The sequence below is a fragment of the Trichosurus vulpecula genome, chromosome 1 (assembly GCF_011100635.1).
Source record: "Trichosurus vulpecula isolate mTriVul1 chromosome 1, mTriVul1.pri, whole genome shotgun sequence".
Taxonomy (NCBI): Eukaryota; Metazoa; Chordata; class Mammalia; order Diprotodontia; family Phalangeridae; genus Trichosurus; species Trichosurus vulpecula.
The window spans coordinates 419,254,251-419,268,674 of record NC_050573.1 but is presented as its reverse complement, the minus strand read 5'-3'; the positions used below and the strand labels follow the sequence as shown (position 1 = coordinate 419,268,674).

At 39.3% G+C, this 14,424-nt stretch overlaps 1 protein-coding gene across 2 annotated transcripts in view; it reads left to right on the top strand.

Moving 5' to 3' along the window:
* Positions 1–254: 254 nt before the first annotated feature.
* Positions 255–14,424, top strand: part of SLC38A9 (solute carrier family 38 member 9) — a 99,393-nt gene continuing 85,223 nt past the window's right edge. The window contains exons 1-3 of one of the 2 annotated variants that reach the window (XM_036741146.1): positions 255–325; positions 1,215–1,257; positions 8,584–8,736. In XM_036741146.1, the coding sequence (XP_036597041.1) occupies positions 8,633–8,736 (104 nt within the window). In that variant the 5' untranslated portion in view covers positions 255–325; positions 1,215–1,257; positions 8,584–8,632. Of the gene's footprint in view, positions 326–1,214; positions 1,358–8,583; positions 8,737–14,424 lie in introns of both variants that reach the window. The other variant, XM_036741145.1, reaches the window with a different exon arrangement.

The following is a 14,424-nucleotide window of genomic DNA, read 5'->3' as shown; positions in this document are numbered from 1 at the left end:
GGGGAGAGGAAGGGAGGGGGCCCGGAGCGCACGAGCCACCAACGTCCCTTTTCTGGAGCTAGTCTGAGACTAGCGCTCCAAAGAGAGCCCAGATTTGCTGCGGGGCCTTATGGGGGCTGTAGTTCACATGGGTCGAGAGGTTCGAGGACAACCAGCGGCGAGAACTCCAATCCCCGTCGGCCCCCGCGGCCCGCCCAAGTTGCCACTTCCTGTTTAGGGAAAGCCGGGGGACTGCTGCTTTTTTGAGTAGGGTTGTTGGGGCTGCTTGGCAGCACTGTCCAGTTCTCGCCTTGGCTCCCTGCCCACCCGCCCCGCGCCCTGTCAGGTAGACCCGGGCCCCCTCCCCCCACCTCTCTTCAGTCTGTCCCCGGGCAAATACAGGATCCAGCCTCTATCCCCGAGGGCTACCCGGGGGGCTCGAAAGGGCTGATCCCAGCTGGGAACGTCGGTAGAGCGCTTTGGGATCCCCCGACGGCTGGGGCTGGCGGCTGGGGGCCGGGGAAGAGGGGCGGCCCAATGCGAAAAACAAAATAAAAGGTTTCCGTGCCGCTCGTGCGGGGGCTGGAGAGAGAAGGATGAAGATGTAGGGGCGCGGGGAAAGGTAGAAGGGGGAGTGAAGTGCTCGTGGCTAGAATAAGCCCCGGGGATTGGCACGAGGGCAGCGGGCTCGAGAGTCCGGGTTGGGGCCGGGGCGCTCGGGGTCGGGCATGGGGCCAGGGAAAAGAAACCCGCCTGTCAGGACGCCGGCACAGGGGCAGCTACGGGACCTGACGGGAGACCGCAAGAATGGGGAGGAGACATTGCAGACCCGACCCCCCCCCGCCCCCAGGATAGTGTCCTGTAGTAGGGCCCCCTGCTCGGCCCAGGTTGTATCGAGGGGCTCCCGGGAAAGGAGTGTGAGCAGTAGCGTCTGCAGTAATGCAGCCCTCTGAGTCAGAGAGAATGTATAAAGTTGTAAATCAGGGGTGTGACATCTAAGTTAGAGAGAAGCAGGGCAATTTAAAGAGGGTGTCACCTTTGTATCTGTTACTGTGGTAAAACGTGATGGTGGTACTGGGGGTGGTGCTGGTGGTGCTGCTGGTGCTGCTGGTGGTGCTGCTGGTGCTGCTGGTGGTGCTGGTGGTGCTGGTGCTGCTGGTGCTGCTGGTGGTGCTGGTGGTGCTGGTGGTGCTGGTGGTAGTGAAATCTAATGTGTCTCCTCTTTCTTGTTACAGCATTTCCAGTCTGAAAAAGGATCTTTCATATGCAGGCCAACAGGTAACTAGGGAAGAAACTTATTTCTTCACGTCCTTATTGAAGATAGATAAATCCAGCGTGGCATTGCTTTTTTCCAATTTAGCAAATCAAGATTTGCCTTGTAAGTATAACGTTAATTTAACATGGTTGGTAGCAAGCTAAGATGTTGCCTAAGCTTTCTTGGCATTTTCTTTGGAGGGGGGGAAGGCAAGACAATTGGGGTTAAGTGACTTGCCTAAGGTCACACAACTAGTAAGTGTTAATTGTCTGAGGATGGATTTGAACTCAGGTCCTCCTGACTCCAGGGCTGGTGCTCTATTCACTGGGCCACCTAGCTGCCCCTATTTTTTAAGAGTTTATCTTTTTTATTAAGACACAGCTGGAAAACCAGTAACATCTCAAATTACATAAGTGAACTCCTCCCAAAATTTACAGATTTACATGTTTATAAGACAAACATCTACAGCTCATTGCATGTAAATATTACATTTGGTCTGCCATCATTGGGTGGTATTAAAAATCCCTGAAGTATATTTATTTAAAGGGACATGAGATTGAGGCTGTAAATATATGGGCATAAATATTCCTTGAAAATTAACACCTAAACTAAGTGTATTACTTCAATCTGTTTTTGTGCATTTTTGGTGGCCTGCTTTAAACTGTCAGGAACACATACAATTCTAAGAGGTTAGACAGTACTTAAACTTAATTCTGAGCCCAACTGGAAAAAACAAACAAACAAAATGAACAAACCCAAACTGATCTTCCCCAATCAATACTACTGTAAAGAATATATTTCTTTTTCTAATGAAAAGCAATACTTAATATGTGAAAATGTTTGAGACTTAAGAAATTTTTAAAATGTTTCTTTAATGTTTCAAAGGGAGTTTTTAACTTAAAACATTTTTCACTTTACTCCCAGATTCTAGCCGGAAGGGAACCTTTGAGATAATTTAGTTTTACCCCATCATTTTACAGATAGGAAACTGAAGCCTGGGGAGGTTAGATCCAAGATTTTTCAGTAGCAGAGCTGAGTTTCTAACCTCATACTCAAGTCACGTTGCTTTTTGCACTTTATGATACTATTTGGGGAATTTAATCTGCAGTGGATCTCATCTGCCTCTAGAAATAAATTGGTTAGTTGAAAACAAAGTATCTTTAAATTCCATCTCAGTGCTTTTAATACTACCGATATTGAAGGCTTTGGAAAAGTTGGCAGTCCCATTCATTGTGACTTTAAAATATGCTATGTATTATTTTGCAGAACGATATTTTATAGAAATCATTACTAGTTCATAATAGGGAGTCAAATATACCTATGAATTATAGATTAGATAGCAACATAAAGATAAATAGGTAGAAGCTGTGATTGGGAAGAAGGGTAGTCAAGGAAGAATAAACACTAACGTGTGGTCTAGTCGTCCCTTCAGAAGTGTCAGAAACACTGAAGTTCAGAATGAACTGAAGTTGATGAGGAAATCTAAAGAAAATAAAGGTTTATTTTGTTTTTAGCTATGTAGGGGAAAAACCAATCAGACGATGGATAGGACTGCTGCTCAGGGCAGATGGAACTTGATAAAAGGCAAAACTACTCAACTTTTATTTTGCTTTTGTTTTATCTACCAAGGAGAGTGATCATAGGACTAGAACGAACAGAACAAAAATGGCTATTTGGAGTAATAAGTTGCTATCCAAGATAAGTAGGGATATAAAAAGAGAGTATTTACCTGCCCTTCATGAGTTCACTTCACAACCCCTCAGGATACTATAAGAACTGATAGGTGTGTCTGCTGAGGAATCTCTGAATTCACGGTTGGAAATCTCTCAAAGATTGGAGGAAAGATCACAGCAACTGTCCCCATTTTCACAATAGGGAAGAGAATGAAAATACAACTCATAATAAGCTAGTGAACTGAACTTACTGGCAGAATTCAGAAGGTATTATTCCAGAAGTGGATAATCACAAAAAGTCAGGATGGTTTCATCAAGAAAAGTCCTATCAGACTAACCTTATTTCCTCTTTTTTTTTTGACAGGGTCCTTAATTAATCTGTTAAATCAGGTGTAGTTTACTTAGATTCCAGAAAAGCATATGACTGAATTTCTCATGCTCTTATAGATAAGATAGGAAAATGTGGACTAGACAGTAATAGGTGAATTTGTTATGGTGCCATGTTAACCTGGAAAAGGAGTTCTTAATCTTTTTTGTGTGTGTCATGCACCTTTGGAAGACTGTTGAAGACTATGGGCCTTTTTTCAGAATACTGTTTGTTGCCTACATTCATAATTAAAGGAAATATTAAATTTCATTTAGAGATGAGTGAAAATAAAGGTATGATTTTCCCCCTATTGAAGTTAAAGGAGCCCCTGAAATCTATCCGTGGATCCCCTGAGGGATCTATGCCCCGCTAGCTTAAAAACCCTTGGCTTAGGAGGAGGGCTAATAGAGTGCCCCCAGGGATAATACTTGGTTTTGTGCTCTTTATTATTGTTATAATAACTTGACTTGGGTGAACCAGTCAAACGTTAAGTACGTACTTTGTGCTAGATGCCAGGGATACAAGATACTCTCAAGCTTACATTCTGTCAGGGGCAGAAAAAGATATGAATAGCCTTAGTATCAGATTTGTAGGAGACCCAAAGCTAGGAGTAATGGCTAACAAGTTGTATCACAAAGTTGGTGTCCCAAAAGATGTTGACGGGCTAGAATAGTCAGCTAGATCTAAGAAGAGGAAGTTGAATGAAGATAAATGTAAAGTCTTATTCACTGGTTATCTTCAAGTACAGCACGAGGGAGCCACGACAAAGCTTCACTTCGTCTGAAAAGGATTCGTGGTGTGCAAGTTCAATAAGAGGCAACTTGTGATTTTGCAGCCAAAAGACTAATATGATCTTTGGCTTCCCTAGGAGAGTGTCCAGGACTAAGAAAGCGTTGGTTCTACTGTGCTCTGCCCTGGTGTGTGGTATTGTGGGCAGTGGTGGGCAGCACATTTTGGAGTGGGGCAGTCAGCGTGGCGAAGGCCTTGAGATCAGGCCATGTTAATGTTGGCTGAAGCAAAGTGTAGAGGAGAGGAAAATTAAAGATGTTAGGATAGCTCTTGTCAGATATTTGAAGGACTGTCATGGGCAGTAGATAGAATGCCAGGCCTGGAGTCAGGAGTACTCATCCTACTCAAATCTGGCCTCAGACACTTACTAGCTGTGTGACCCTGGAAAAGTCACTTCACCATGTTTGCCACAGTTTCTTCATCTGTAAAATGATCTGGAGAAGGAAATGGCAAACCACTCCAGTATCTTTGCCAAGAAAACCTCAAATGGGGTCACAAAGGGTGAGACATTACTAAAAATGACTGAATGACAGAAACATGTAGAAGAGGGATTAACTTGTTCCCCACATTTCTCACTCTTCTTATCACCACAAGCATATGTACAACCCTAGTTTTTTTTTTATTTTTTTTTATTTTTGGTTTCCAACACTCAGTTCCGCACGATTTTGAGCCTTCATCATCTGTTCCCTGGATCATTGCAGTCACCACAAGCATATGTATGACCCTAGTTTTAAGCTTTCATCATCTGTTCCCTGGATCATTGCAGTCACCTTCCAATTGGTCTCCCTGCCCCAAGTCTCTTTCCTCTACAATTCTTTTTCCCCAAAGCCGCTAAAATGATTTTTCTAAAAAGTGCAGGTTTAACCATGTCCCTTTCTTACTCATCGAATTCCCGTAGCTGCCTATTACATATAGGATCAATGTAAATTCTTCTGTTTGGCATTTAAAATCTCTGGGAGTACTTTGCTTGGCATTAGGGAAACACAAGTTAAAATCCTGCCTTAAACACTCAATAGCTACAAGATGAGTAACCCATCCCAGCCTTAGTTTCCTTATTTGTAAAATAAGGAGATTCATTTCAACGGCCTCTTAGGTCCTTCCTGGTTCTATTAACTCGTACTTTTCTACCCTTATTAGATATCAGTCTCTTTCAGGTACTCTGTGGCCCAGCCAAATCGGCCGTCTTTCTGTTCCTTACACACAATGCTCTTATCTCCCATGGCTAGCTGTCCCCCGTGCCTAGAATGTAACTTCTCATCTCTGCCTCTTAGCATCCCTGCTTTTCTTAAAAAATCAACTCAGATGCCACCTTCTACATGAAGACTTAACTGCCCTCCCAGTTGCTAATGCCTTGCCCCATTACCATGTAGATTTTTTTTTGTATTTTTTGTGTATTCTGTATTTATATATTGCCCCTTTAGTAGAGTGTAAAGTCCTGGAAGGGGAAACTGTTTCTTTTTTGTCTTTGTATACCCGTTCCCCAGCGTGGAGCCTAGCACACAGGTGCCTAATAAGTGCTTAGTTATTGATTTTGTATATGGCAGAATGACATATAGGCTCAGTGTAAAAATAACAAGAGTTAGATTAGTTGAAAAGTGGAATTGGGCTGCCCTTGTAGGTTGGCTCAATTATCCCTTGTGGAGTATGTGGTAGAAAGGATTCTTATTTGGACATGGATTAAACTTGATGGCCTCTAAGAACCCATTAAACTAACATACTGTGCCTGTGTCAAAGAATGGGAGTTGTTACCGAGACCTCCGTTTTACAGTATCATTAAGTGTAGCTTCTTGAGCATGCCTACCATAATTACTATAGACCATGTGGCAAGTAGTGATGCTATTTTAAAATCACAGTTGGCAGTAAAGTTTGTATTTATATCGTGTTTGCAACTCTATAGCATCGTTGAGTGAAGAACCACCGAATACCAGAGTGGAGGAGGATTCCATATCATTTCTGTTTTATTCAGGTATTGGCTCGACCCCTCAAACCTTCACTGTTCTTTCTCTTGCAAAATGAGTGACTGATAGCTCTTGTTCTTCCTGTTTAGACTGTGAGCATCCTGATGTTGCTGATTATTGTAAGCAGCATTGCATAAGGAAATATTTTTTCCCTGATATTTATGGATGTTTCTTGACCAGTTATCCTTGAGTCTAATCTAGGGAGCCATCTTTGTATTTTTTATTCCTTTCACCATCTGTGTCACAGATTCTCATAGTTGGGAGGGAACTCAGAGGCTTCCTCAACCGACTGAATAGGAATCCCTTCTCTAATCTCCCTCCCATGTAATCAATCTAAGGTTGACTTAGAGCTTCTAGTAATGGGCAGTCCATATTACTTTGTACAACTTTTGTAAGTGTTAGTAAGTTTTTTCTTATGCAGAATTTCATTTTTCCTTTTTCTGCCTTCTTTTGTCCCTAGGTTTGCCTTCTGGGGCCAAATGAAGAAAGTCTTATCCTTTTTCCACATGACAGCTCTTTTCTCCCTTGAATGCAGACAGCTCTCATTCTTCCCTTTTCCCTTTCCCCTTTTCCCCGCCAGTTTTTTTCTTCTGCAAGCTGAACATTACCAGGAGCACAGAAGGTTGGAGTTTGTTTGTCATATGTGGAAGACAAGAGACATGCCACCAAGGTTTTTGGCTATTTTACTCAAGGAGACTTTTTGAAATTTCTGTGTTATAAGTAATTTTGTGATTTACCAGGATGTTTTCTAGATTTTTAGGAAATTAAAACCTAAACCTAAATTTTATCCTTCCCACCAAATATTTTAAGTCCTTTTTCAAGTCCCATTCCAGGCATGGTTTCCTTAAAATCACTTTGTTTTCACTGCTTTCAATTTTAAACTCTATGGTCTTATTTCTTCCATCAAAAGAGCTTTCCTTACAGAAGTTACTCAAATTGGCAATTTCCTAGTCAGGACTAAAAATCCTGGTTTGACATAAATACCAATTCAATTTTTGAAAAGTAATGGATCATTATGGAAGTGTTTTGCATAATGAAACATGTATAATCTATATTGAATTGCTTGCCTGCTCAAGGAGGTTGGTTGAGGAGGGAAGAAGAGAAAGAATCTGGAACTCAAAGTTCTAAAAGCAAATGTTTAAAAATTGTTTTTACATGCAACTGGGAAATAAGATACATGGGTAATGGGGTATAGAAATCTATCTGGCCCTATAAGAAAGTAAGGGGGAAGGGGATGAGAGCAGGGGTGGGGGGAGTGGGGTGATAAAAGGGAGGACAGACTAGGGAAAGGGACAATCAGAATACATGTCATCTTGGGGCAGGGTGGAGGATAGAGATGGGGAGAAAATTTGTAACTCAAAATCTTGTGGAAACGAATGTTGAAAACTAAAAAACAAACAAATTCATGTGGGAAAAAAAGAACACTTACATGGACATTCTGAATAGCCCTTTTAAAATATATTTAAAAGTAACTGATAAAAAAATAGTAAGACTGAAAAAATATAAACTTCTAAGATATCCCATAATGCCCTCATTCCATCAAATCAGACACATCAATCAATGGACTTATTTTTGTGTCATGAGCCAATTTTTGTAGATAATAGAAACTAGAGAGCCATTTTCTGTTTCCTTCCTCGCTTCTGACCATGAAAAGAAAAACAGTCTCAAGAAAAAGTCACAAAACGTATGCAGAAAAAGACACTCTCATAGAGGCACAGCACCATCTTGTGGTTTTGTAAGATAAGCCACTATTGTGGTTTTGCATTTCTTAGATATCATCTCTTGTACTTGACTTAAGGGATAGATGAAATAAAACCAAAGGCCCAGAGTTTCCAGGCTCATTGTGGATACTGTGCACAGGATATGGACTGTGTTTTCTAGGAATGCATATATTCAGTGTCTGTCCCCATATGCTCTGTGTGTTTGTTGATATATGTAAAAATACATTTATGTTTTTACACATAGATAATGCCCAGGGTTTTTTAGTTAGACTGGGTATAATTTTATTCTTCTTTGTAATTTACTGTAATATGACTGACCTGGGACATTCAGGAAGTTATGCTTTTTGGCCTCAAGTATTTTTCAGTTTGATACAGGTAATGGTTTAGTAGGTGATATGAGTATGCATACCTTAGCACATCTATCTGCTTCTTTAATAATGAGGGATCTCCCTCTGGGCCAGCTTGGTTTATGGTAATTGAAGAATATTACCAACACACAATTTTTATCTGTTGTAGCCAACTGCCTTGTGTTCTGCTAACTTGATCTCTTTTTCTTTCAGCTGAGTTGTTTGTTGCTAGCGTCCTAAACTGGAAATTTTCCCTGAGGTGTTAATTCCCTTCAATTTATGTTGTTTCCTGTATTTATGTGTTAAACTGAAAAAACTGAGTCTCTCACTAAATTGCTAATGAAATTAAAATTTCAGGCATCTGTCATATGTCCTCGGGGAGTGTTTCTTGATTGTTCTTTTTCATTTCTACACATAGAATATATTTAACATAAATAGCAAAATTATGTCTTTTATGTAGAGAATTAAAATTACTTATCTTTTTATTTGTAAAGGTCAAAATTCTTCTGACCTCGGAGATTTTAGAAAATTCACCTTTCAAATATGGATGATGATTCTAGACCTCTCCTCATTTCTGAGGTGAATAATGAAGTAGATCCTCAAGTTATGAACATCCAGTTTGAAGCAGCAGACGTGAGGTCAAAAAGGTGAGTGTTTTATTTGTTAGGAACTGAGAGACCCTCACCCTCGAATTTTATGTACAATTATGCAAATATTATGATTAGAATATTTAGTGTTTTCAAAAAGTTAAGTTGCAAAGAAATATTGATTTGATAATCAAGTAGCCAGTTTCTCATCTTGTTTCTTGGGGTTTCATTTTCAGGTGGCTGTATTTACCCTTATGTTTAATGATTTTTATCAAACTCATTGTAAAAGTTTACTTTTATATGACGAGTCATATACATTCAATGATGTAATGTCTGGGATTAATTCATTTGTTGTTCCTAAAGTCTTAAAATTATTTGGAAAATGCCATAAGTTAATTGATTTTCAGTATTTCAAGAAAAAAATGTTCAATATAGGAATGATTTTATCTTAATAACTATTGACTAAAATAAAAATGGCCAATTAATTTATTATGTTATGTACTAAATGTACCTTCCCTTTGATCTAATTTTCTGTTCCTCCACGACATGTCAGTGATAGGATGATCAGTCCTCTTTGATTTGTGGATTGAGTGATTAACTATTTGCTGAAAACACTATTTTTTTAATTAGAAATTGATTTGTAGTCGAAAGTTTTACTCCATTGCCTCATCATGATGGGGTAGTGACCTTGCCTTTTCATTCTTGTCTTTTTAAGAATGGTAATTATGCAAGAGGGGCAATGTGGCACAGTAGAGAGAGAGCTAGTCCTCAGGTTCAGGTAGACCTGGGTTCCAGTCCTGCTTCTGTCCACATACTGGCTCTGGGCAAATTCCTACACTCTCAGTGCTCCAGGCAGCCTTCTAACAAGATAAGTTAGAGAAATTGTGCTGATAAAGGAAGTTCTTCATTGAAGCTTTCTGTACCCATGAAATTACAAGTCTTGTATAGATACTAGCAATGTTGACATGTTAGTTTTGAAGTTATAAATGATCTTCTGATCAGAAGAATGTGAATCTGTGAGGTTCATAGATTTGAGCTGTGATGGACCTTGCAGATCTGGGCCAACTTCTTCATTTTACTGATGAGGAAAAAAGCCCAGAGAGAAATTAAGAGACTTCTCAAAGGCCACAAAGATAGGAAGTAATAGAGCCACAATTCAAACCCAGGCCTCCCCAAATCCAGTGTTCTTTGTCATTTATAGCTTAAATAGAAGTTGTATGGCCTCTTGTAGAGTTGAATAAATCAAAATGAGAGATGATGAATGGAAACTTTGCTTGTCTTCATGCCCTAAATCTTAGCTCTGGCTTGATTTAAACGACAAAGAAATATTACAGGCTGTTAACAGTAAAAAAACAAAAACCCAACCAGATGTTTAAATTCCAGAAAACCAAGAAACTGTTGTTCACCCTTTTAAGACCTAAGCATGAAGTTTTCTAGCTTTGCCACACAGGGGAGCCTGAAGCCATGATATCAGTTTTGATGTACATCAAGGCGTCTGGTTATTTTTACTCTCTTTTAGTTTATCCTCTTCTGTTTCTCTGATTCACCATCAGCATGATGGAGGTTTTAGTTTATTGAATTTATAGAAAGTCATTCATTCAGCAAACATATATTAAATACCTACTACATTCCAGGCACAGACAAAATAGTTCCTGTGCTCCAGAAGCTTATATTTTATTGGGTAAAATTGACATGTATACAAAGAAGTAAATAAAAAATATAGTAAATAGGACTTTTTCTAGTCTGAGGGCTTGTAGAAGACATTCCTTTATTGGGCAGAGAGGGTAGTACTAAGTAACTTCCATGGTCACCTCCAACTTTGAGGCTGTGATCCTGATTTGCCACCCTGGGTTAGACCCTTCATTCAAGGGATCTTAGAATCTAAGAGCTGAAAGGGACGTTAAAATCATCCAGTCTGATGCCTTCATTTACGTTTAAAGAAACTGAGTCCTAAAAGGCTTGCCTAAAGATCATGTAGAAAGTCACTATCAGAGCTAACACAAGGATCCTTGTCTCCTCCCTCTCAGGCCAAGCATTTTTGTGCTCCTCATAATTCCCTTCCTTGTGACCTATGACTTCTCATTTATTTATTAATTTATTTATTATGTTTTATTGATCTCTTTTGTCTTCGTGTTACAACCATTTTAAACAAATTGCATCCTCCCTTGTGACAAAGAAAAACAACTAAAGTAGGGGTTAATAACCTGTTTTTTAAAAATATTTTGATAATTGTTTCAACGTAATTGATTTCTTTTGTAATCTTTATGTTTTGTACATTTAAAAACATTATTCCATAGCCTTCACCAGACTTCTAAGAGGGTCCATGGCACCAAAAAGGTCAAGAAACTCTAAACTAAGCAAAAACATCTCATACAGTGACCGACTCTGACAATGTGAGCGGTATTCTATCCAGTAGCCCCCACCTCTCTGTTTTTAGGCAGTTAGGTGCAGTGGCTAGAACACTGAACCTGAAGTCAGGAAGACCTGAGTGTAAATCCTGCCTCAGACACTTAGTATCTGTGGGACTGGGCAAATCACTTAACTTCATTCACTCTCAGTTTTCTGTGGTGAGAGTGAAATTTGATAATATTTGTAAAGTTCTTTGTAAACCTTAGAGCTCTCTTTAGATACTAGCTATCATCATCATCACTATTATTAAGGTATGATACAGGTTTCGTTATCTGTTCTTTGTGCCCTTCGTTCATATTTAGGTTATTCAGTTAAACTTAGTTTAGTAGTCTTTTCATTTGCATTATGCTAGTCATTGTCTGTTTTTCTCAGTTCTGCTTATTTCTCTCTTCTCAGTTCATGTGTATCTTCCCATATTTCTCTGAGTTTTTCATCTTTGTCATTTTCACTGCATAATAATTTTCCGTTACATTCATATCCAGTTTTTGTAGGCATTCCGTAATTGATGAGTGCCAACTTTGCTACCACAAAGAATGCTGTTATGGATATTTTATTGTATTTGACCTTTAAATATATTCCCAGTAGCGAGATCACTTGATGGGTTAAAGGGTACGTAGACAATTTAGTCATTCTTCTTGCATAATTTCAAATTGGTATCTAGAATGATTGGGCCACTTCACAATTCTACCAATTGTGAGTCAGTGGGCTGATTTTTCCGTTGCCCCTCCAAAAGTTCTTTTTTTTTGTCATTTTTGCCAGTTGGCGTGGTATGAGATGAAATCTCAGGATTGTTTTACTATGCATGTCTTTCTTTTTTAATTAATTTTTATTCTGAAACTATGAAACATTAAATAGAATGAGTATCCTACATAGTAAGATAGAAAAAAGTAATAAATGATACTTCAGGTCTCTATTATATACAGCATTTAAAAAAATGTTTAATAAGCTTAGTCTGTAGTTTCTTTTCAAAGCCATCCTTTCTGATCTTCCATCTGTTCTTTTCTCTCCATTTAAAAAAAAGTTGTCCCAGTGACCCTACTTTTTTTTTTCATTTCATTCATTCAGATAACAAGCATTTAATAAGGACTTGCTATATGCCAGACACTGTGCATCTCTTTTTACTATAAGTGATTTGGAGCATGTTTTCATATGGTCATTTTTAGTTTGTTATATGTTTTGAACATTGTTTATACCCTTCGATCACTTATTTATTAGGAAATGTATCTTGATGTTAAATATTTGAGTCAGTTTTCTATATATTTTCAGTATCAGATCTTTCTTGGTAATATTTTATGCATATGGTTTTCCTATTCTACCATTTCTCTTTGGTCATTTTGTTTCTGCAAAGTATTTTTGGTTTTATATAGTTAAAATGATCTCTTTTCTTTGATGATTTTTTCCATAGCCACAGTTGTGAAAGATATTTGTTATTCTTCTAACCTTCTTATGATGTGATCTTTTAGATTCCATTCACATGTCCAGTTTAACCTTGTCATGAGTTATGTTTTAAGATTTTGGTCTAAATCTAATTTCTGCCAATCTTCTTCCCAATTTTCCCTGCAGTTCTTGTCAAAAAGGGGACTCTTTCCCCAGTGATTTGCATTGTTGGGTTTACCAGACACTGGGCTACTGTTTTCAGTGGTTTCTTTTTCTTATTTACCTATTATATAGTCTGTTTCACTGAAACTCATTTTGTGTCTCCTTACTCATCAGACTAAGAAAGTGGTCTGTTGGGCCTTTTCAGCTTTCAGGGGACCTGAGATCCAACTAGACCCAGGGGATCATCACATTATGTTGGGCCTAGTAGAAAGAGCCTTAGTTCTTTTGTTAGTGGCCTCTGCCAGTCACTGGGTCTATGAGTTTAGGTAAGTCAGTTTGCCTCTTTAGTCCTGTCTTCTTTTCTGTAAATCAGGAATTTGGACTAGATGATCTCTAAAGCCCCTTCTGATTCTGACAGTTTTCTGTGATAGAACAGAGAGGCATTCGAGTAACCAAAGAAAAAGTTGAAATTGCATTTTATTTTTCTGTTACTCTGGTATCACCTGTACTAAGCCTGCTGTCAGGGAATGGGTGAAATTGTAGGTAGAGTTTAAGTTTTGGGTCTTTCATTCCCTTTTTAGATCTCCTTCTCTCCCTGAATGCTAAGTGGCTTCATGCTGCTTATTGAATGTCCACTGTGGCACTTTATTAGACCCATCCCTCCCAGGTTGTGAGACTTTCCCTAAAAATTAAACTTTACTATGTCTCTTTTTCTTAGCTGATAAAATGAGAAAGTGTCAACTAACCACCATTAAGGTTTAATGGTTTTATGTGCTATCTCTCTATGATAGCATAACAAGAAAACTGTAATCTAAACCTTTTAACCCAAAGTGTAAGGTGAGGTCCTCAGCTGAGAAGGGGGTTAGAGGGTGCTGTGGGATGATGGAGGAGATAAGAACAAGTTTCAAACAGCTGTTGTGATTGGGATTGAGAATCAGTTAGGGAGGAGGGAAAGGACTGCCTTGGTGCAGTGGGCACTCAGCTGAGATTAGGTAACTTAAATTTGTAGTGTTCCCAGTCATCATGGTTCTATGACTTCCTCCAGAGGTTTGAGTCTCTAATGCTGAAATTTTAAGTGCCCTGGGAAGCCGTAGTGGAAAGAGCACTGGTGTGGAGTCAGAGGATCTTATTCAGTTCTCACTGTTAGGAGCTGCCTAACCTGGAACAGGTAACTTAACCTTCTTGGACCTCAGTTTCTTCATCTGTAAAATGAGGGAATGGGACTAAATGGTCGCTGAGGTCCCTTACGGCTCTCATTCTATGATTCTTTGGTTCTGTTTCCAGGTAGGGGGACTTCTCTTTTACCTCTCATGTCTAGAGAATCCCACTTATTTCACCTATGCCTAAAACCATATGCTTACTGTATTGCAATTTTAATCATCCTTTAGATGTTCCTTATTAGTTCGTGCAGTGCTAACAATTTTAGAAGCTTATATAGTCTCATTGACCACAAGTGGGACAAGAAGGGAACACGTAAACTGGCGTCCCTGCCAGGCTTATTCCATCTTCTCCTATGCCTTATTCTTCCTAACGTAGTCTTTAGTGCCCTCTTGATCTCTAGTCATCCCAATCCTCAGAAATTTCCCAGACCATCACCCCTGCTCCGGCTGTACTATTATTCCTTCCCAGTCTCTACCACTTAATGAGCCAGTTCAACCCCAAACTCTCTTCTTCCTTGTCTTGTTCATGCTTTGCCAACAACCAACCCAGGATTATTCCTACCATCTACCTCCTCCATTCCTCCACATGTGCTGCTGAATAGAACTGGAGGAATTCACACAATTGTGTTGACTAGGTCTA